The sequence below is a fragment of the Polyodon spathula genome, chromosome 5 (assembly GCF_017654505.1).
Source record: "Polyodon spathula isolate WHYD16114869_AA chromosome 5, ASM1765450v1, whole genome shotgun sequence".
In the NCBI taxonomy this organism is placed as follows: Eukaryota; Metazoa; Chordata; class Actinopteri; order Acipenseriformes; family Polyodontidae; genus Polyodon; species Polyodon spathula.
In genome coordinates this window covers 31,933,668-31,956,325 of record NC_054538.1, presented here as the reverse complement: position 1 = coordinate 31,956,325, position 22,658 = coordinate 31,933,668, and the positions used below count along the sequence as shown (strand labels likewise).

General features: G+C 39.0%; 1 protein-coding gene across 1 annotated transcript in view; it reads left to right on the top strand.

The window, feature by feature from the left end:
- The window catches only part of LOC121316402 (nesprin-1-like), a 161,502-nt gene that overhangs the window by 29,222 nt on the left and 109,622 nt on the right, over nucleotides 1-22,658 (top strand). Inside the window, exons 16-42 of the mRNA XM_041251476.1 lie at nucleotides 1,706-1,870; nucleotides 2,175-2,327; nucleotides 2,746-2,889; nucleotides 5,910-6,083; nucleotides 7,360-7,518; nucleotides 9,691-9,855; nucleotides 10,791-10,925; nucleotides 11,282-11,440; nucleotides 11,847-12,055; nucleotides 12,233-12,341; nucleotides 12,519-12,683; nucleotides 12,921-13,088; nucleotides 13,596-13,772; nucleotides 14,361-14,501; nucleotides 14,888-15,048; nucleotides 15,188-15,338; nucleotides 15,652-15,879; nucleotides 16,335-16,433; nucleotides 16,821-17,008; nucleotides 17,314-17,437; nucleotides 17,709-17,875; nucleotides 18,333-18,342; nucleotides 19,773-20,401; nucleotides 20,895-21,074; nucleotides 21,335-21,485; nucleotides 21,955-22,113; nucleotides 22,466-22,648. Of these exons, the coding sequence (XP_041107410.1) occupies nucleotides 1,706-1,870; nucleotides 2,175-2,327; nucleotides 2,746-2,889; nucleotides 5,910-6,083; nucleotides 7,360-7,518; nucleotides 9,691-9,855; nucleotides 10,791-10,925; nucleotides 11,282-11,440; nucleotides 11,847-12,055; nucleotides 12,233-12,341; nucleotides 12,519-12,683; nucleotides 12,921-13,088; nucleotides 13,596-13,772; nucleotides 14,361-14,501; nucleotides 14,888-15,048; nucleotides 15,188-15,338; nucleotides 15,652-15,879; nucleotides 16,335-16,433; nucleotides 16,821-17,008; nucleotides 17,314-17,437; nucleotides 17,709-17,875; nucleotides 18,333-18,342; nucleotides 19,773-20,401; nucleotides 20,895-21,074; nucleotides 21,335-21,485; nucleotides 21,955-22,113; nucleotides 22,466-22,648 (4,653 nt within the window). The remainder of the gene's footprint in view (nucleotides 1-1,705; nucleotides 1,871-2,174; nucleotides 2,328-2,745; nucleotides 2,890-5,909; nucleotides 6,084-7,359; nucleotides 7,519-9,690; nucleotides 9,856-10,790; nucleotides 10,926-11,281; nucleotides 11,441-11,846; nucleotides 12,056-12,232; nucleotides 12,342-12,518; nucleotides 12,684-12,920; nucleotides 13,089-13,595; nucleotides 13,773-14,360; nucleotides 14,502-14,887; nucleotides 15,049-15,187; nucleotides 15,339-15,651; nucleotides 15,880-16,334; nucleotides 16,434-16,820; nucleotides 17,009-17,313; nucleotides 17,438-17,708; nucleotides 17,876-18,332; nucleotides 18,343-19,772; nucleotides 20,402-20,894; nucleotides 21,075-21,334; nucleotides 21,486-21,954; nucleotides 22,114-22,465; nucleotides 22,649-22,658) is intronic.

Below are 22,658 nucleotides of genomic sequence, written 5' to 3'. Positions count from 1 at the left end.
GAGGGTTTCAGATTTGCCAATATCTTTTTGTACGCTATGGAATCCATTTTACCATATATTGCAACTAAAATTCCTGTGCCATTAGAGAAAAAACAGCCCCACAGGAGGATATTACCACCTCCATGCTTGACAGTAGGTATGGTGTTCTTTTCTTTATACGCCTCACCAGACTTTCTCCAAACGTAACGACTATCAGCGTGACCAAATAGCTTGATTTTTGTTTCATCGCTCTGCAAAATCTTTGACCAGAACTCATATCCTTCAGATGCCATTTTGCAAACTTTAAGCAATTGTCTTTGTGACATTTTCCCAAGAGTGGCTTTTTCCTGGACCTGTGACCATTGAGACCTTCACCATGCAATACTCGACCTATGGTTGAAATGGAAACCCCAGTCCCACTTGCAGCCAGTTCACTTTGAATATCTTTGGTAGTCAATCTCCGATTGTTATTAACCTTCCTCGCAATTCTGCTACTTGTTCTTGGTGAAGGAACCTTCTTTCTTCCAGCCCGAGGGAGTGTTGTGACAGTACCATGAGCCTTGTACTTCTTGATAATAGAAACAATAGTTGAAATTGGGATACTCAAGTGCTTGGAAATCTTCTTGTATCCTTCTCCAGCTTTATGACAATAAATAATTTTCTGCCTAAGGTCTTGTGGCAAAGTGGTTAACAGTGTGCAGTTGCAGGTGCAATGAAGGTTTAATTGTGAAATCCAATGCCTGATGGCTAACAGCAGTAAACAGTAACAATGTTAATGAAGCAATACAGCGGCGTGTGTTGCTTATTTATAATCCACGGGTGTTCCCCGAAATAACAGTCTCGTTTCAGTTCACCCACACGTAACACATACACAAACACAAACACCAGTCCACAATGCGTGTTCTAGTGCTCGTGGTGAATACAGTTCTTTAGAGAAAACAAAAGTGCAGTGTTGTTGTTTACTGGTGGCCTTTGGTGACAGCTCTGGATTGTGTTAGACGTCCAAATAATTCCAAACAGTATTATTAATGACAAACAAAAACAAACAAAACACTCATGTTTCACAACACAGGTTCTCCTTCTGATCATTTAACGGAACAGATCACATCACTACGTACCCTTTTTATAACGTCACCCATGACCCCTTGGTCAACGAGGGCATCCGCTCCTCCACGGATCCACGGATTCCACGCTGTTTCCTGTCGGGGTCATTGAGTTTGTGTACCGTAGTTTTGCCCCCTTTCTAGATGGCTGACTTCCACCTAACCCTGGGAATAAACTGTCGTGCCATTTAGTCCAGGGTATTCTTTTCCCTTTAAGCAGCTGTCTCTCTGGTCAGTAGGGAGATCTAACACCAATAATCATTCGATCTCTGTCACAGGTCTTCAGATAGCTCTTTATTTTTTCCCATATTGACTTATTGGTAATGACAGCAATCATCTTATGCCTAACCCTTTTATACTCACCTAGCACCTTGTAAACAATACTATCATAGCATCAAAGAGTATGAATTTTGCAATAAATAAAATAAATAATTGTAGAAATCCTATTTTTTGTAATGTTTTTCCCTCATCCACAAAAGCAAAACTTTTTGCTACAAAAGATTTTCCATAAAATTCTTTGTTTTCAAGAAATTTCTAGAAATTATAAATTTCCTTTGGGGTTTGTAAACTTTTGACTGCAACTCTTTCTCTCTCTCTCTCTCTCTATTTATTTATTTTTAAAGGGCTTTTTCAGAAATTTACCCCACTGGATCACGCAGCACACAGCTATGAACGACGCAGGGAATTTTCTAATTGAAACCTGTGATGAAACTGTTTCCCGGGATCTTAAGCAGCAACTTCTCTTACTTAATGGAAGATGGAGGGAGCTATTTGTGAAAGTGAAACAAGTAAGATTTTTATGTCCTATTAATGATACAGATATTGTACAGATATGCGTATTTTTAATTATTAATGGAACAGAAGTAATCAACACACCTACAACACAGTTTCACTTTATAATCTGCATTGTACAGTATATAACCCAAATATTCTGGAATCTGAATTCTTATATAACATGATTTTGGAACTTATTTATTTTTAACAATAAACAATATGGAAAATGACTGTTAAATTGGGGATGAGGGTTGCTTCCTGCTGTTCTGGTTTACACAGTAACAGCACACATCATTTCTATAATTCCTCTAACTACAGTATGCAAGAGCTGACGAAGTGGACAAAATAAGGAACGAATATCAGGATGGAATTTCTGCTTTGAAGTCCTTTGTGGATATAGCAAACAAAAAAATGACAGAAACCCTGGATGTGTCCTTTTTGAATGTCAGGACCTTTGTGCAGGATGTAGAGGTATGTACATACAGTATGACTGAGGAGAACATGTCATGTAATTCAGTGAGGCGTAGGGAAAGTGCAATTTAGGGCTTATCCAGTACATTACCGTGATCTACCATGTACATATAAACATGTCAGTTGGATAGACAGACAGCGCCTATTATTCTGATACAAACAATAACTAAAGAACATCCTTGCAGACAGACAACCCACATATACCTCAAGATTGTGATACATTATTTATAAAAGATCCTTAGCTAGTTTTAATCCCAATTGAACAAGTGCTTCTCTGCAAAAGATACAGAGCAAACAAAATTGTGATATGCTGTACATACTGTAAATACAGACATCCGGACATAAAAACAGAAATGAGGGTCTGTCTGTTCAGTTGATGTGAATTATAGGTGTATGACGTTTGCCTTGTTTGCCACAGGATATCAAGCAGAAGGTTCCAGCAATGGAAGCTCAGTACAAGACTGTCACCAGGAACGCTCAGCTTCTTAACAAGGACACCGCTCAAGAGGAGGCCAGCGAGATGCTTGCTACTATGACAGGAATTAAGGAGCAGCTGAGCAAGGTATTGGAACGAGACATATTTTTGCTTGGTTAAACACCAGGGAGCTATTTTTCTTGTACTTTGCAAACTTGTCATAGAATTGCATAGGATTGAGCCCCAGCACCACCTAGTGACAGAAAGGTGATTGTTCATTTGTGTTTGGCAATCGTGTACATATTTAACATATGGTTTCTTATTGAATTTTTATGAAGTAAACACCTGTTTGTTACATTTTACAAACTTATTGGGTTAATATTGTAAAGTATGGACTGACACACAATTAAAACCATCGGACAGGATTGTATTTATTCTCAGTTTTTTTCTTAAATTATTGCAGTGGTTTTGATATTTCTGTATCCATTAATTACGTGGGATTGCTACCAAAGTATTTTCACATCCACCTACTATTTCAGACACCCTTGTTTGCTCTTGTGAAGTGTTGGTCTTTTTTCATTATTCCAAGTTTCATCCAAAGAGGTTTATTTGCGTACATGAAAGATTAAACTGAGGTGTTTTATGAAAACAATGCAAGTTTCAAGGTGGGGAAACTACTTCTGCAGCATTCTTGCAGCTTCTTAATTACCATGTCAAGGGTGAAGGTATTCTTAACTGGCTCCTGTTTTGTTTGGTAGTCAGGGTGAAATGATGTAATTTGAAGTTGTACCTGTCTGCTACATTATCTGCAATGGTTGTCAAGCTAGAAAACGGATACTACAAAACATGCAATAAATACTACACTCAGAAGAGAATCACGGAGCGGCTTAATTGAAATACCATTGAGAGGGAGTTTATTGTCCCATATATAATGTTACGGTTCATGTGTAAAATTGGTAAATCTGTAGATTAACAAGTAAATGTTTTACCAGCTCAGCGGTCAGTCTGTAAAATAACCGGTATATGTGTAGATTTACCAACTCACCTGTCATTGTATAAAATAACTAAGGAGATTTGTTAATAAATACACAAATAATAAACAAAAATTAGAAAAGTCAGAAAGTAAATCTTAGTCCCTAAGCACAAACACAATTCAAAACTCTCACTGCACTCATGCTGGCTAGCAGGCAATTGAAATATGACACCACCTGTCTCCTCACTCACAAGGAGCAGCTCAACAAGCTGTGATGTAGCTAATAGCTTGCTCACACGCACATGCCCACATACAAGCAAAGCCTCAGACTGAAAATGATGCAGGCAATCTTAGAATATATCACATTAAGCTCATTAATGGTATATAGATTAAGGATATGGCAAGTTTACTTTGGAATAAATTCTTCATACAATAATATGAGGTAGATTTACTTATAGTTACTTCATCAAGTTTCACTAAAAGTTAATTCACACTCAAAGTGTACAAATTAAATAATTAACAGTTCAATTCTGTGTGAATTTGTTACAATTCATTAATTTAGTTCCATGAAAGGAAAATACAACTGGAATTATACTCAGCAGTTCCTTGAAGCTTAGACTTTTGGTCTGCTGGCTTGGAAACTCAATCTGTTGGTGTCCAGTACAAAAACTGTCCTCTCAGCAAGAAAGTTTTCAGTCCTGCATGGGAGCTGTTGGAAAACATGGATCGAGAATTGATTAGCAGTTTGCTACGCATGTGGACTGGCAGAGCTATACTGGTGTTCTTTTCTGAAAAGAGACTAATATTGCAGATAGCAGACTGTTTGGTTCAAATTGCATGTACTGCTAACCATTGATAGAGACGTTGCGTCTACAAGCTCTTGCCCAACAATGACTGCAAGCTAACGAGATAACAATGCTGTGGACTACAATTAGCACAGGCTCTAAAGACTTCAGAGAGATCGAAAGAGATAATGCCACTGGGATCAAAGGGGGTCCCAAGAAGATAACAAAAGGCAGATGTATGGACCTTTTGTCTCCAGGAGTGTGAAGAATGCACTGAGTTCAGAGGTTGTCACACTAGACTACACACACAGACACACACACACACACACACACTCACACAATAAATTAAATTACCTTGACCATTGGTTAAGTGTCAGAGAAAGGGGAGGTGGACCATCTATACAGAAGGGTATTTAATGTCATGCAAACATCGTAATGATGAGTATTCTGTTTGTCCTATACCTGGGACCAGACTCCCTGCATATTTCAATAAACCTGGCAACTGATTGAAGAAAAGGACTCTGTGCATTTTCTTGAATCTACTTACTCACCATCTATTTTTTGTAAGTTACTTCAGGAGCAAACTCGGCAACAAAACTTTCAGTTCTCGATAGAATCAACAAACAGCTGCAACAAAATCTTCAGTCCTCAGTTTAGGATCCACAGCAGCGCTCGCCTGCTCAGTCCTCATTGTTGAATCATTTAGCTACGCAGGTAGCAGGGCACAGTTTCTTTTGGATACTGTGGTTTTAGGTGTACAGCAGACTTAGACTGGTTTGTCTGATAACAGCCTCAGCCTTGTTGTTTGTGGTCGTTGACTCGCTTGGAGCTTTCTTCATCTTCTTGGGTCTGTTTTCAGGCAGAATCCCGTCTTGGTTCCGTTTTTAGAGTCCCGGAGTTGCAGCTTTGCTTAGCAGAGTGACAGAACCTTGTTTGCATTTGATGTGGAGCGCAAAATGTTTACTTTTACTTGGATATTTATAGCCTTTTCCACTCTGCTGAGTAGCTACTTTCATGAGGTCATTTTTTTCATGAGGTCACTTCTTCCTTGCATCAAAACGATTGTTGTTGCATGTGTGAATTATCTGTAAGTAATTCAACTGTCCCCTTAGCCTAATCCAGTTCAGGTGCCGGTCACCTAATCAGTAGGTCACGTAGTTCAGTATGGCTGCAAGCAAAAGGCCTCCTTCTCAAGACACAGCAGTTTGCCCTGTTTCTCAAGTTTCATTAATGAATCCAGTTACATTTCTAATACACATTCATGTATTATTATCATATTCAGGGAATATATATATATATGTTTCTCGCAACTGAGTGTACAGTATCTATTTTTCTAGCAGCAACTAAACATTAGAATATAATATTTATTATTCCAGTGGATGAGAGAGTTGTGTTTCTTTTAATAACAGATAAGAGAAAGATACCTGCCATTGCTGCGTGATTCTCAGTCACTGCTCTCCCCACTGGAGGAAACAGAGAAACAGATCACCATTTTCTATGAGTCTCTGGAGAAGGCCAGCCACATCACAGCAGGGAGAGACACCGAGGCTCAAGTTCCTGGGGACTTCAAGCAGCAGTGTCAGGTGAGGACCAGGATTGTTACATAATGGGGCATCACTGAATAATAGTGAATCAGACACAGAGAAGTGGGTGTTAACACGCCGCTTAGGCATACAGATTTAATAACACAGGCATCAACACTAGGGAAGTAACAGTGGTAATCGTAACGCAAAACAAAACAAAGGCTAGTGCTAGCCTCACTAAAAGAGACGTTCCGCTCCAGGAACCTACTGCACTGTGAAACCTTTTTACTTGTCTGGGAACAAATCCCCTAAACTGACCTGGTAAAGTCCTGGCAACTCCAGCCTCTTTCTGTCGGCCTTGGCTGGGCAATGCCTTCATGAGCACTGTCTTGGAGTGGAAGGGTTTTGTGTAGTAGTTCTCGCCATGGAGCGGATGCTCTCCTCGTAAACACAGCAAGCTTTTGCTCGGCGCCTGTCATGGCCGTGCAGTAGCCTGGAACGTTGGCGCTGCTGCCTTCTTAAACAGGGTAAGCTCCTCGGGCACGCCCCCCCCAGTCAATTAGGACCACCCAATCAGCTAAGCTCTGGGCAAGCCTTCCTTTTTACCAAAGCATCAGCGCAGCTGAACCAGCGACAAGGTCCTCCCTGTCACAGAGATTCTTCTCTCTGGACTATTGGGTTTGCTTGTCTAATTATCCTCAGTTTAAAATGACTACTTTTATAGTTCCTAATAGTGACAATTTGTTGATTTCCATATTTTTAAAAAGGTTTTACTAGGATATTACTCAATCAGAACAAATTACCATTTAAAGGGAGGTCCCACAAATCTATGTGACCAAATCATGTATTTATATCATATTGTCCTGCAGTATATGTGAGTAATATAACGCTATTCCATGAAAGCTTATATACTTACAAGAGTCCTGTTGTTTCTTAACAAATGTTACCCATAGGAACCAGTGCATTTTCTGTTTATCCCTCTCAAACATTACAGACTCAGTAGCTTCAGATGTCATTTCAATTTCTTGTATTGATGTTTGCAATCAGAGATCCTGGCACTAAACAGTCGTCTTCGTACTTTTCAAATAATGTGACATCAAAGCTAGGTAAAAACATATTTAGAGACAATTATAATAGTTAAATATTGGAGCAACAGAACTGAGAAGCATTAAAAAAAAGAAATTTGATGCTACTTGCTTTAAAGAGACTCGCATACACAGTTTCACAACCTTGGTACAACCACTATTCAGCGAAAAAACAAAAAACAAAAAAAAAAAAAAAAACATCTTATCAATGTTTTACTATGCAAGCTAAAAATTGATAAACCTTTTTTCAGGAATTACTTGCTTGTCAAGAAAACTGCAAGAAATCCTTAGCTGTTATTGGGAAGAACAGCCAGTCTATTCAGCGCGTGCTCTCCAGCAGCAAGACTCTGCAGCATTTAGATTTCTCTATGCTTCAAAGGAGGACTTCTGACTTACAGGCCACCTTACAGGTGAGCACCTGTTGTGTAATCATACAAACAGGCATTTATATATGGGTGGTGATATGTTTCTTCAATGCAATAACTCTTTTTTTACAGCATAATGCATAGTCATATTTTTTCAGCATACAGTGGTCTTTCTTTGTTCCGCAGTACAAGTCAGCTGCCTCGTGGGCTCACAACAAGAAGATTTGCAACCTCGGGATGTGCATGTATAGTACACATCTGTGCAAAACTGCACAGAGAATCCAGCTATATATTTTTTTTGCCTTAACTAGGCTGCAATAAACATTTCCTCCCCTGTAAAACTTTTTTTTTCACAGGTCCAATCTATTACAGAGGCTTTCAGTCTCTCCTGGGACACAAAGCAGCATCACACCTCTGAACACAATCAGGAATTTTAATTCTCCACATTAGGCATAGAAATCTCAGGGTTACATACATTTAGCTACAATTTCGTCATCCTCATACCACATACTTTCTTTTTAATTCCCTTCATCCACCCTGTGCACATTATCTTTTACAATCCACAATTGGTGTATATGTTTCTTACCAGTTTCCCTGCTATGACCATGTATGTCACTGGACCCCGGACCTTTTCTACCCTTCCCTTTACTCATTTCCTCCCTCCTCCCCTGTAGTCTTTTACCAGCACGCTTTGTTTGGGGAGCAGAGTTCTCAGAGACGAGCGAGTCATAGTGCACTGTAACTCCACCTGTTTTTTTTCTGTCTGAGCTCCATATCTTGCGATATGTCCGGTCTCAGAAATGAAAACCGAGGGTGAAGCTGTCTTTTTAAAAACAACTCAGACAGGGTTTTCCATGTAGTCGACTGCGGTGTAGATCTGTTAAAAAGGTTTATCACTTTTCTCAAAAGCTCTTTTACATTTTTGTACCAACCTTTCTGCAGCCCCTTTTGAGGCAGCATGATATGCTGCAGATCTAATGTGTCTGATACCATTAAACTTGAGAAACTGTTGGAATTCGTCTGAAGTAAATTGTGGACCATTGTCTGACACTATTTCTCCAGGGAGACCGTACGCAGCACACTTCAGAACTTCAATTGTTTTGGCCGAAGTGGCATTCTGCATCTGCACAACTTTGGGGCACCTAGAGTACTGGTATGCATCGACAATTATGAGAAACATATTTTTCTCTTTTTCCACAAAGTCGATGTGCAGCCTTTGCCACAGTTTGCTTGCCCACTTCCAAGGGTGGCACAGTGCAACAGCTGGGTGGCTTCTGTTATTTTGGCATGTCTCACATTCACTGCATTCGGTTTCGATAGCAGCATCTAATTTTGGCCACAAAAATAAACTTTGAGCTAATGTTTTCATCTTTACTATACCTTGATGGTGTTCGTGCAACTCAGTCAGCATTCAGGATTGTAAACACTTGGGAATTATTGCTCTAAATTCTCACAATACACACCCATTCTCTATGCCTAGCTCTGTTTTCCTGTTTGCATTTGGTTTAAATTGATCGCCGTTAATATGATTTGGCCAGCCCATCAGGGTGTAGTATTTAGCCTTGCATAACACCGGGTCTTTTTCTGTTTCAGTAGCTACCTCTTTAGATGTAACAGGCAACTCTTCTACAAAAGAGATGCAGTATACTGAGCTATGCTGTGGAAGGTTATCTAGATGAGGTGTCAGTATTTACATTATCCTCTGAGCTTTTGTATCGGATTTCATATTGGTAGGCAGCTAAATTCAACGCCCGCCTTTGCATTCTGGCAGCTGCCAGCGATGGTACACCTGTATTTTACCAAAGGCGTATGGTCCATAATTAGTGTGAATCTCCTCCCCAAGTACTCATGGAAATGCATCACTCCAAAAATTATAGCTGACGCTTCATTTTCTATTTGTAAATGGAATATACAGTGTTTGCACTGGCCAGCACAAGTGCCTGTGTAAGAATAGAATAGATGAGCCTTGCTAAACTGAAATTTCACCTGCCAGCTGTTATTTTCACTGTCTTGTCACCCCCAATGTGCAGGTTTGATAGAAATTACAAACAGTAATGTCATTGACTCAGCTTGTATTCCCAGCAATCATCTTAAATGATATAATAAAGAAGTGTATAATAGAAAGATCCTTATTGAAAGAAGCTGCTGGAATGGTCTTTGTTGTGAGATGAGCTTTACTGGGCATCCATGTTTGTTTCTGTTTCTCCTTTACATCAGAGCATGATAAAGGATGCTGGCGAGTGGAGGAAGCATGTGGAAGCTAACAGCACCCTGATGAAGCGGTTTGAAGAGTCCAGGATAGAACTTGAGAAGGTTTTGAACATAGCTCAAACATCCCTGAAAGAAAAAGGAAATCCAGAAGAACTGTTAAAGAAACATACTGTAAGGAAAACCAATGTATATGCCCTCTGTCTGAATGAATATTTAATTTTTTCTGCTTCAACTAAAAATCCACCATTAGTCCAGAAGTTTGCCCCATTTGTTTGAAAAAGACTTGAGGTTGATATTAAGCAATAACTAGAAGATTAATCATATTGTAGTGTGCACGGGAGAATGCAGCAGCAGGGCTGGTAGGTGACATAATCACATTCTGGGACATAAGCCTGATATTCACTCCTTGCAAAGTAGCCGGCTCTTTTGTATAGCGGTATCAGCGCTATGCTTTAGTCTGAGTCCTGGGTTCGTGCCTGCCTTCCGCCTGTGTGTAGATTGCCTCACACAATATGTGTGAGATTAGCAGTTGGTTTCAGTGTTTACTTTAGGAAGTTCTGAATAGTGCTAGTCTTGGTCTGTGAAACCAGCCAGATTCTGGATGGATAAATCATAAATTGAGAAGTTTAGGTTTTATACTAGCAATCTGCCAAATACTGTACACTCAATGTGCCTTGTAGTAGCTATTCAGTGCTTTGGACATGGATTTTTAATAAGTCATTTATGTACTACTTATATGGTCCATCCTTCTTGCTTTGAACATCTGTTAGTAGTATACTCCAGTGGTACTTGCACCTGCCTATGGATGTCTGTTTTGGAAACCAGAATCATAGCTTGGTACTCAAAAGGTAACTGAGTAAGCATACATATTGCATGAGGACACTGCAGGAAAAAGAGAAGTGAATGCAGGCACTTAAAGTAACCAAGGAAACAGGGATATTTTTTAATTTATCTAAAGTACAATAACCTACATGACCAAATCTAGTATTGCAAAATGTTAAATTAAGGATTACATCTGGGTAGACCTTTCTGTGAGGCATGATAATACAGTAAAATACACCTTTACCTTAGTTTTCTGGCTTCAATTCCTGATTTTGTCATTGCAGGAATTCTTCAGCCAGTTAGATCAGAGGGTCCTGAATACATTTCTTAAGGCCTGTGATGAGCTGACTGATATTCTGCCTGAACAAGAACAGCAGAGCCTGCAGGAAACAGTCAGGAAACTACACAAACAATGGAAGGTCAGTCAGTCAAGAGTACATTTAACCCATTAACTGCGTTAGTAAAAATCATATTTGCCTTCCATTCCTTTGGCCACTAGTGACTGCATCATTAGATGTGAATACAAAATAAATACATAAAGCGAATAAATATCAGTCATTTCACTTTTCTATGAAAATATGAAAATATGAAAATGTCCTTAACAGAATGTGCTGCATGGTTGCAATTATCAAGATATATTTTTTGAATTTTGAAGTATATTCCTGTGCAACGTCAGGAACAGATTTTTGTGGGATCCCGTGATAATTTTTGACTAGCTCTCGTAACAGTTAAATATATATATATATATATATATTTTTTTTTTCTCGGATTGCAGGACCTCCAGACTGAAGCTCCTTACCACTTACTGCATCTGAAGATTGAGGTTGAGGAAAACAGACTGCAGGGCACCCTGGAGGAGTGCAGAGCGGAACTAGCTCGAGAGAACAAGGCTCTCCCTGCTGTTGGCAGTGAGCAGCTCATCAAAGAGCACAGGGTGAGCGCTGGCACTGTAGACCCTTCGAGGAATTTTATTCAAGGCCTCATTTTTATTCTTAAAGAGCAAGTTGCTTTGAATTATATTTTAACAGTTCTTTCGCTTTCCTTACCCTTTCAACAACTTCTTCAATCAAAAATAAGAAGCTTGACTTAGAATAGGAGCTGGGATTTCAAAACACGCCCAGGTCATATGAAAAAAAAATATATATAAAACTCAAATAGCATAAAAAGTTTAGGAAAAGTAAAAACAAAAATTGGTTAAATGTCATTTGGTAGAGACCTGGATTCTAAATTTCCACCTAAATATCAAATGGGTGATGATGCTCATTAAATGTGTACCCACTTTTTGAATCCTCTTTGAATTAATCAGCTAGCAGACCTGATCTTAACCATGTTGTGTGCAGGCTTTCTTTGGGGACAGGAGGCCACAGCAGCTTTGTGAGAAGAGGCTCCAGCTGACCGATGAACTCTGTCAGAAACTCCCGAAGAAGGACCCGGCCCACAAGACTCTGGAGAGCTGCAAGAAAGCTCTGACAGATGTGAAGTTCCAGATTGACAGCACCCACCAGAAACTGCGACAGCATCCAGACAAGTGGAAAGAGTTTAACACAAGGTAAGTGAACCACGTTCAATTTATATTTTAAGTCTTATAAAGTGTTTGTGTAACACAGCTAATAATAGAGACCCTCTTCACTCTGCTAACATTGAACAGGACAGGGTATGTTGCAGAACGCTGTTCCAGTAGGGGTGGATGGCTGTGCTAAAATAATTTTTGTTGTTGTTCATGCAGATTCTCTGACCTTGCAGCTTGGCTTTCAGCAAAGGAAAGTCAACTAAGGCTGTTGAAAAATAGAGCCAATGATCCCAACAAGTACGGACAAGTCAAATCTACAATAGAGGTGAATACAGTTACCCATCTGTTTAATTTCCTGGATCTGATTTCGCTGTTGCTTAGCATTTTTGCTTCTTGACTGATTTATTTTAATTAGTACTGGGCCAAAGCTTTTGTTTTGCATTAAACAGCCCATGTCACAAATTCAAAAGTTAAAAGTTTGACTCATGTTCTTTTCTTGTAGGAAGTGCGACAAGATGCTGAGAAAAAGGAAGGCAGCCTCAGCTGGCTGAAGTCTAGACTCTCCACGCTAATAGAGGTTTCTTCTGAGAATGAAGCAAAGAGGCAAGAAGGAGCACTGACAAAGCTCTCCAGTGACTTCAGGGGACTTCTAGCTTCACTTGCTGGGGTAATCTAGTGGTTAATTAATTTAAGATTACAAATATATTGTTTTCATTGTAACGCATTTAATACACCAGTTTTTGGTTGTCAAAGCAACCGTATATTTTATTCAAAATATTAAAATACATTGTATTACATTGTATTACATTGATGCAAACTAAAAAGGTAGTTTGGACTGCTGAATAATCCCATTGTCTTCCATTTTTTATGTAATCGTCTTGGCCTTGCCTTGTGTGTTTCTCAGACTGAGAAGGTGGTGTCAACTGTAGGCGACTATGTCCAGTTCAGAGAGGAAGTGAAGAGGACCCTGGAGGAGCTTGTTCAAGGACAGAAGGAAGCACAGGCCGAGGCCGACAAGATCCTGGACGCGGAGAGCGTGCAAAAGGCTCAGCAGCTGCTTCTGATTCACCAGGTGGGGGCACTGTGCAAAGTAGACAGCATTCTGATAATCTTGCGTGCATCTGCTATGTGATATGCAGAGCAAAACTGTGAACCTGACTCCCCACTGCCTTTCAAAACAGTTTAATTGGATAAAAGAAACAGATTAAATACATCTAATTGATTAAAAGCATACAAATAGCAGCAGTAAGAACTGCTTTTCAGAGGCATTGCCTCTGTGATCGCACAGAACTGTGCTCCACCTCTCTGTCTGCAGCTCAGCATTTAGAATTCTACTGGAGAAAGTCTTAGATAACACACCTTCTGTAGCTACCCCCGCTCCCTCCCATGCAATGGTTATTGCTTCCTGGTAAAACTTTAGTAAAGGTTGGGTGCTGCATTGGTCACCCTCTCCTTCACTACATTACTCCTCTTGCCACTTACAATGCTGAAGACTTGAGACTATCAAGCATTGTTCCATATAAAGCCCATCACTATTTGTGGATGACATATACCAACTGTTATTTATTAATGACTACAGCAACAGTTGAAGAGACTGAGAGTAAGAAGTAGTGATGTGCAGCAGCAGATAGCACGTGGCCAGCAGTTGCAGGCTGAGGAAGGGCTGGCCAGTTCACTTCAACCCGATTTACAAAATCTGCAGAGCGCTTTGACTAAAATGGAGCTAAGCATGGAGATGCAGGTGAAGAGCCTTCAGGTGAGAATGATTTAAACTTTTGTACTTAAGGGGATAACAGGGACATGTGCATGAGAGTCTTTACTTTCATGTAATTAATACACTGTAGGATACTTTCAGTGATTCATGTGGAAAATATTGTTTCAAGAAAATAATTCAGTCTAAACTTTCTGCAGTTTGACTTTTTGACATTTTGTTAATATCCATGCCATGAAATAATATTCATATTTTGTGAAATTGTAAACAACTTCATTCCTAATCTACCTGTGGATGTATACAGGAGTGGGAACATGTTTTCATTCAGATACAAATACTGTATGATTAGAAATTACGATATTTACATATTTCCAAAAAAAAAAAAAGAATTATCCTAAATGAAATATAATTTGTTTTTCATTCTTGGTTTTTATTTCTTAAAGAGTACTGACTTGCAGAATCTTACATTCTGCTTAGTGGGAGAGGGTTTTAGGAACCTAATCTTTGTAAGAGGAAAGTAACCCCTTTTAAACCATGTTTGTTATTATTTAACACCAGTGAGCTTCAGCTCTACCAGCCATCATCAGTGCTTACTAAATACTTCTGTATGCATTTGTTTTTATCCCAACACAGACGACCCTGTCCGAGTGGCAGCAATTTGACACTGAAAAGGAAGCAGTGGTGGAATTTCTGAACAGGGCTGGCTCTAATCTGGAGCGGGACTTGACCTTTAGCAGTCTGGAAAGTCTTTCTGCTGAGCTAGAGCAAACCAAGGTACATGCTGAATGAATGTTCTGCATATTCTTTACTTTGCAGAACCTGAGATCTCTTTGTGGTTGATGGTTTCAACGTAAAAGCTTGGGGCCAGTAACTATTATAGAGACAGAAACAATGTGGAATGGAACTCTGATATAAAATGTAGATTTGAATAACGAGTTAGAAGTTTTTGTATCCACAATTAAAAGGCAACATTCTGTAGAACAATATTGCAAGTTAGTGTACACCAAAATGGGAGACCAAATAGTACATATGCATTTATGTTTGGAAACAAAAATGCATTTATTTTTTTTAAAATAGTTTTTTTGCTGAAAGCAAGCTTTTTTTAAACATTAGATTTAGCTCAAGCTCAAAATCACCCCTTACTGAATTTGTATGTCTAGGAACTCATACGGGTAAATGAAATGCAGGCAGCTCAAGTAGATATCCTTGTGAAGAAATCCACAGAAATAAAACTGGGACCCAAGAACAAGACTTTACTGCAGCTGCAAGCAACAAGCCTCAAAGAACAAGTGAATAAAGCTGAAAACAGTCTGAAGAAAGAGTAAGTGTGTTGTAATTGTGTGTGTGTCTGTTAAATATTGATTACTTAATAATGACCAGGATCACATTTTGTTGAATATTTTCTTATTTATGTAGCTTATTTGTTTCAGACGTTTTATTGATTTTCTTTTTTTATTCAGTATTAAGCAAATGGAAATTGTGAAAATCAAATGGAACCAGTTTGGCACAGACTTTGAGGCTCTTTCTTGTTGGATTTCTGAAGAAGAGAAAGAGATTGATGATGTGAATTATTCCTCATTGCCACTTGAAATTCAGATCAGCAAAGTTAAGGTACACGTTTATGAATACTAAACCATAATATAAATGTGAAACCTGTAAAATAGTTAATTGAACAAGCAATGCTTTATTTTCACGGACTTATACTTCTTGACAAAAGCGTAGTGATGGGATATGTACAGTACAAACGATACGTCAACGTAGTGTTGGGGTCATGTTTGGGTTGTGTAGAGAGTATTATTAAACTAGAGAAACATTCCAAACTGCTTAATATGAGGTAATTTTACCGGCCATGTGGCTCCTTTTATATTTATTTGACATTTGAAGATGTAAATTTAAGGGCACTGAAAGATGCTTGCAATTATAGGCTATCAGTAAAGAAGTAGAAGAGAAGATGAAGGCAATCCAGTCTCTGGAGGAGGAATCCCAGGCCTTGGGCCAATTTGTTTCCTCTGGAGAAGCAGCTCGTATCAAAGCCAGGCTGACGCAGATGAGCAGACACTGGGACAAGCTGAAAGAACACACCCAGCATCTGGACCGGGTGTTGGAGGAGAACGCCTCACACCAGCACAAATTCCAGGACAGTCTCAAACAGGTATTTACAAAAGTTAACTATTTTTTACAAAATACTTATATACAGCAGGTATCAATATTTTTCTTTTTTTTTAATCAAATGTCCAATTTAGAAAAGTGTTGTCAAAAATAGAAATATATGTGTTTTTGTGGATTTTTATTATTGCTTATAATCACTGTGTAAACGTATTTGCTATCCAGTGTAATACTGGTAATATGGTCTTCATTTTGCACTTCCGTATTGTTGTGTTATTATTTTAATTCGGTGGGCCAGAGTCTAGTTATGATCAATGAAGTATAGTAAGTGCAGACAATGTTAGTTCCTTGGACAGCGACACACGTAAGAACTATAAGAATTAAAAATAAATATGCGTACACTACGGGTGTTATTTTAATCATTTTAATGTTCATATGTTTCAGGGTATGTGTTTTTTTTTTTTTTTTTAAGGGTAACATAATGCAATGTCCCGTTTTTAGGTTCAGCAGTCTTTAGCAAATCTTGAAGATAAGCTGGCTTGCCCTATCAGCTCTTGTTCATCAGTAACAGAGACATACAAAGTGCTTCAAGAACACTTGGTAAGAAATCGGTCGTACAGTAGAAGTAAGATGAATACTGAAATGCGTAGTATTTGAAACCCAATGTAATTTGTCACTGATTAAAATGAATTAGTCACAGGTACAGTACTGTAATGAAGAAAAATCTGTTTTAACTGTGTCTCATGCCCACGTGGCATGTATAGGCAACTGTGTGCAAATTGCAAATTGTAGTGTATGTTCTGTCCATTGAAGCAGTTATACCATCATCCCAGTCCTAAAGCAGTTATTGATCTTGATCTTCGTGTTAAACCCAGTGTAACACACCTTCAGGATTGGAGTTGCCCATACCTGGTATATGCTGATGTATGCAATGCACATTCATCAGGAGATGTGTGGAATTCCTCTTAAGTTTTGTGTTTCCAACAGGATCTGACTCAAGCTGTGGAGCAGCTGAAGAGCCCCCTGGCATCCCTCTCGGCCGGGGCTCGTAAAGTCAGCGACAGAGGACCAGCGGAGCAGGAGGTGGTGTTCTTACAGCAGCGCTATGAGAAGGGGCTTCAGAAAGCCAAGGACAAGCAAAGCGAACTGGAGAACCTGCTGGCCCTGTGGCAAAAGTGAGCTGACAACTCCTTAACATTGCATATATACAAATGTATTATCTACTTAGGTGAAGCCAAGAAAAAGACTTGGCTAATTAATAAATGCTGTGTGTTCAAATAAATTACAGTTTTTATAGAAGAAAAATGCAGTTCAAGTTAACTGTTAACCATAGCCTTAACTGTTAGGAGTAAATAAGTGATTGTGTTTTACAACATTTATAAGCACCAAGTTTACTGTATGCAAGTGTGCGGTACTTCTCCTCTTCCTCCCTGCACCCAGAGCCTTGTTAATGAAACAATGGTGTGTCTGTTCTATACAGATATGAAAAAGAGCAGTCTACATTTGTGTCCTGGCTAGAGAGGAGTGAGACAGCAGCCAACTCACAGGCCCAGTACATTTCAGCTGACCAAGCCAAACTGCAAAGTGAATTACAGAACTTACAGGTAAATTACATCTTTGACATGTACTTACAATTTCATATACTTCAATTAACACACAAGAAGCTTCGTGCTCGGGTGTAGGCTGGGAGTTTGTATGGTGCCATGGCAATGCTGCTAAATATAATTGAAATAATATTTGAACCGTTTGTCTTGGCACCTCCTAAAAAAAAAAAAAAAAAAAAAAAAAGCTTGGAAGATTTTTTTTATCAATGGTCACCTTCCTCTATGTGACTCTAGCAGCTGTTTTTATGTAATAAAATGTTTCCTTTTCCAGGATTTGCAGGCAGAGGTTTCTTCCCATGAATCCATTTACACAAGCCTGGTGAAGTTAGCAACATCTCTTTTCCCAACTGCTTCAGAGAGGAGGGTGAAGGGAGTCACTAAGGACCTGGACCAGCTAAATAAGACATTGTGCTCTCTGAGTCAAGTTATACCACAGAGGTGGGTTTAAAAGAATGGTCTACTGTAGTTTCAGGCCTGAGAATCAGTACCATAAGCCATATTTATCAATGTATTTACACTAATTAGCACCGCCTTTGGGGAAAAATTACTAACAACATTGACATGCTTAGCATAGCCCTAACCAAAACTACTACTACTACTACTATTTCTTCTTCTTCTTCTTCTTCTTCTTCTTCTTCTTCTTCTTCTTCTTCTTCTTCTTCTTCTTCTGCCTAAAATGGGAGCTTAATAATAATAATACTAATAATACAACTGATAATGTATACATTGGTGCCACTTGGTGGCCAAATATTGCAGGTGTCTTTTGTGAATTTCATTTAAAATGAGTACGGAACCGGCTCTGAAGCATAGGGCTGTTCTTTAATACTCTAACCAATTTATTTGTTCGTTATTGTTTTTTTTTTTTTTTTTTGTTTTGTTTTTGTTTGTTTACTAGGACGATGAAGGTTAGTGTTCAATTGGTCGAGGTAGTCAAGCTACTCTCGGCTCGAGGTCACGAGAATGTTTGACCTAGCTCGGTCTAAGGAATCACTCAGAGGTCAGTTGCAGATATACACCTGTGTCGTCATGATGTACGGCATAGGGACACCATTTTCCTCCAAGGTTTAAAGGATTTGTCCAATGTGGATAGCGTGTGTGTAGCGGTATTTTGTTGTTGTTGTTGCTGCTATACACTTACTGGTGTTGTACAAACCACCATCACAACTGCAGTATCTTTAACACTAGAATTACCGGGCATACCTACATACCAAGAACTACCGCAGCAGTCTTTTATATGTTCTATTAAAATGCGTATAAAACTACTGCAGCGTCGCACACTTCGAAACTGTTAAATGTAGTCAAAACTGTGTTTATTTTAACATACCAAACGGTGCTTGCCTTTAATTCTGATTTCCTCACTTGTATTTTCTCATAATTTCTTTGTAAATCAGATGTTCCCCCATCTTGTCTGATTAAAAAAAAAAAAAAAAAAAAAAAAAATTGCGTTTTGATGTTAAAAAAACAAAAAGGAAGGTGTGACATTGTGTCAAAAAAACGTCGGACGAACAAATACACACTGTTTGGACAATGTGTACTGTTGGAAGTGTGAACTGAACCCCACAACCTCCCTGAACACTAACGTTTACGTCCCGTTTTAGATTTGTCTTTTAGCAGCTCAGAGATGACTTGCAGCGGGAGCTTACGACATTGTGGAGCAATAGGGAATAGTGCCAGAGATTAGTTTGTTTTATTTTGTGCCTGAGTTCGACTCTGGATTCGCTATCCAATGGTAATTTCCATCTCCAGTCTTGCAATAGCTGGTTTGGAACACTATTATTCAGTAACTTTTTTTTTTTTTTCAATATAATCATGCCTAAGACTTGCTGTGTAGTTCTACGTTGTATTTTTAAATAGAAAATAAGTATTTTTACAGCTGTTGATAGATAAATCACGTCTGAAAATGTCTCCTGTAGCTATTCAAAACAAGCGCAAAGCTCTCAAGTTCAGCAGCACTGAGCCAAACCCACTGTTTTTGTTATGACAGTCAAAATGACAGCTGTGGTAGTTCTAGGTATAATGTATTATAGCTCCATAAGTTTCTGAAACCCTGGGTCTGCTGATGGTTTGAGATGTTTAATATTTAGGAAAAGTCAGAAAAGCACAGGTGCCTAGCTGCCAAATCAGTGGAGAAAAATGCATTTAAAAACCGTGACGTGCCAAAAAGTGCACTCCTGTAGAGTTAATGACAATTTTGACATCTTCTGATTCTGAGAAGGGTGATGTGATTATGTGCCCTTTAAGGCAGTGCAGGAGGCCTGCCATGAAAGAATAAATAAATAAATAAAACATCATCAAACTCATTTTGTTTGTTTTACATTTTTTTTTTATTATTCAGGAAAAGTCAGCTGCGATTCAGAAACAAGCTGCTGAGAAACAGAGGCTGCAGGACCAGGTGGACAGCCTGTGCTCTGCCTGCAACACTGATGACCACCACCCCCTCCAGGTCAGGAAGGAGGACTGCTTCCTGCTCTTCAGGGAGGCAGAACAGGTCGTGGAGAGAAGGAAAGAGGTCCTGAAGGACCTGGAGGCTTTTTTGCAGACCCGCAAAGCTGCGATAAATGTGCTTCACCGGCTGAAGCAGACCGTGGAGTCCACCAGCAACTGGGACAAAGGGAAGGCAGAATCTCTGCAGCAGGATCTGAAGGATATCGTCCCTGACATCCACAAGCTAGAAACTCTGTCTGTCAATCTGGATGGAGCCCTCAGCAAAGCTCAGTACCACATTAGAGAGGACAGCGCTGAACACAGGACCTCCTGCAGGGCTTTGGCTGACCTCCTGGGTGCAGAACTGGAGACGGTTCAAAATCTACTTGGCACCAAACAAAGTGAAGCTGAGGCTGTCGGAGCCCTGTGGAACTCCTTCAAAGAACGCAAAGAGCAGCTGCTAAAGAGTATTGAAGACATTGAGGAAAATGCTGACAAAGCAGGGCTGAAAGAACCCACGCTCCTAGCTCTACAGCAAAGGTACAGAGTGTCTGTCATAATGTTGCAAGATCTTACTTTACCAGTATTCTACAGTTACAAGAAAACTTTTTAGTGACAGGCTGTTTTGCTTTTAGGAAAAACTTTGATTTAGTGAAACATAGATTCACCTAACCCAGTTTCACCTGAACTCACAGTGTAGACTACTTTTCCTTAACATATGTGATTAGTTTGCATTCAGGGACAATTTGTAAGGATATAGGGAACATTTTGTGCTAGATTTTCAGATAATTTTAATACAAATCTTTAGCACTTTTTTTTTTTTTTTTAAATCAAGCCCATGTAGAATTTAGCCCAAAATATACTTTATACAGCTGGCACAATGGTGCCCCACTGGTCACACACACACACACACACACACACACACACACACACACACACACACACACACACACACACACAGAGAAAATGCTTTTTTTTTCATTTAAAAGTAACTGCGATCAGCACACATTACCTTGTTTTTTTGACTTGGAAGGCTAAGAGTATTCAACCAGTTGGAGGATGAGCTGAATTCTCATCAGCATGAGATGCAGTGGTTAATGGATAAAGCCAAGCAGTTGGCCCAGAAGGACACTGAATTAGCAGCTGAGGCTGACAAGGACATCGGTCTGCTGGAGGTTACCTGGGAGGACACCAAGACACTCATTAGTGAAAAGTAAGTGAACAAAGATGACAAAAACAATTGGACACCTGGGTTTGCTTTCTTTTAAGAAACTGCAAAAAATAAATACATTATAGACAGATCATTTGAAATAATAATGTTACATGTGTATTTTCCATAAAACCACATTGAAAAGTGTTTTCGTTCATGCATTTTGTGGATGGCAACCTGTGTGGTTTAAGTAAGGTTAATATCCTTCTAATGAATTGTGTTCAGCTAATATGTCACCATGTATTCTGTCAACCCCACTGCAGCCAAGAGCAGTGCTGTGTGCTGATGGATCTCATGAGGGAATACCAGAGCAAGAAATCTGCCATTATCAAAATCACAGAAAGTGCAGAAAATGTTGCTGTAATCAAATCTGCACTGAAGGACCAAGAAGACATCAGGCGAACATTATCAAGGGTGAGCAAATATACTCAAAACAAATGCGGACATACTTGAAAAATGGTTGGCTCAATTTAATTAACCTTTAGCTACTAGTTCAAAGCGCTTTGTGATGATGGTCCACTATGAAAGGCGTTATATAAATATATAAAAACAATATGCTGATGATATATATATATATATATAAGAGCATGTGCATGTTGTTATTTGTTGGTGATGTAAAACAAATGATAATACTAATTGACTCACAGCTGAAAGCTGAAATGTTTTAAAGATCTTGATTAAAGAACAGCATTGTTATGGTAGGCCCAATGCCAGTAGCCCATGGCCAAATATTGTAATTGCATAATTTTAGAATGGGATTTTGACATAGAACACATGACACTTGAGAAAAAGAAATGTCAAAGTTGAATTTCACCACAGCTCCCTACTACTCATTTGATAATATCTCTTTTTCTATCACACTCTTAATCGCTCTCTGTTCTAGCATGAAGTGGTGAAGAACAAAATGAGTGGAGGTCAAGAGGAATTGGATGACTTCACCAGCAAAGGAAAACAGCTTCTGAATGACCTAAAGAAGATCCAAGGCTGTGATCCCATGATAGTGAGAAAGGACATGGATGTTATTATGGATCAGTGGCTCGATGTAAGCTTAGAGTGGTATAACATTGAACACTACTGAACAATGTAAAGTGATTTGAGGCAATCATCTGCTGGTTTATGTCACTCAATAAAATGCAAGAATTGGTTAAATAGTGTTTATAGATAACAAGTCAATAGTGTAGACACATTTGGGGTTAAAAGACCAGGAAAAGGTAAATACAATGGTAGAGATGGTACTATGTCTGTTTTTTTTGTTTTTTTTATTGTAATGCAGTGACAAACGTTTATTTTTCAAATGTTTCTTTTAGTATGTCTAAATCCAGCACTATTCAGTTTTTAGTAGTTATGGCTGATGTTACGCACAAAGCAGTCTGATCTATTTTTCTTGGAAACAGGTGTCTGAAAGAATCGATGACAACATTGAACGTCTCAGTGTCAGCTTGGCATTGTGGGAAGATGTCCTGAATATTAGCAATGAAATAGACGTGTGGTCTAACAGTTCAATCTCAGAGCTCAGTGAAAATTTAACCAACCTCAATAACAGTCAGAGAATGGAATCACGACTGGTAGAGTTTCAGGTAAAGCTAT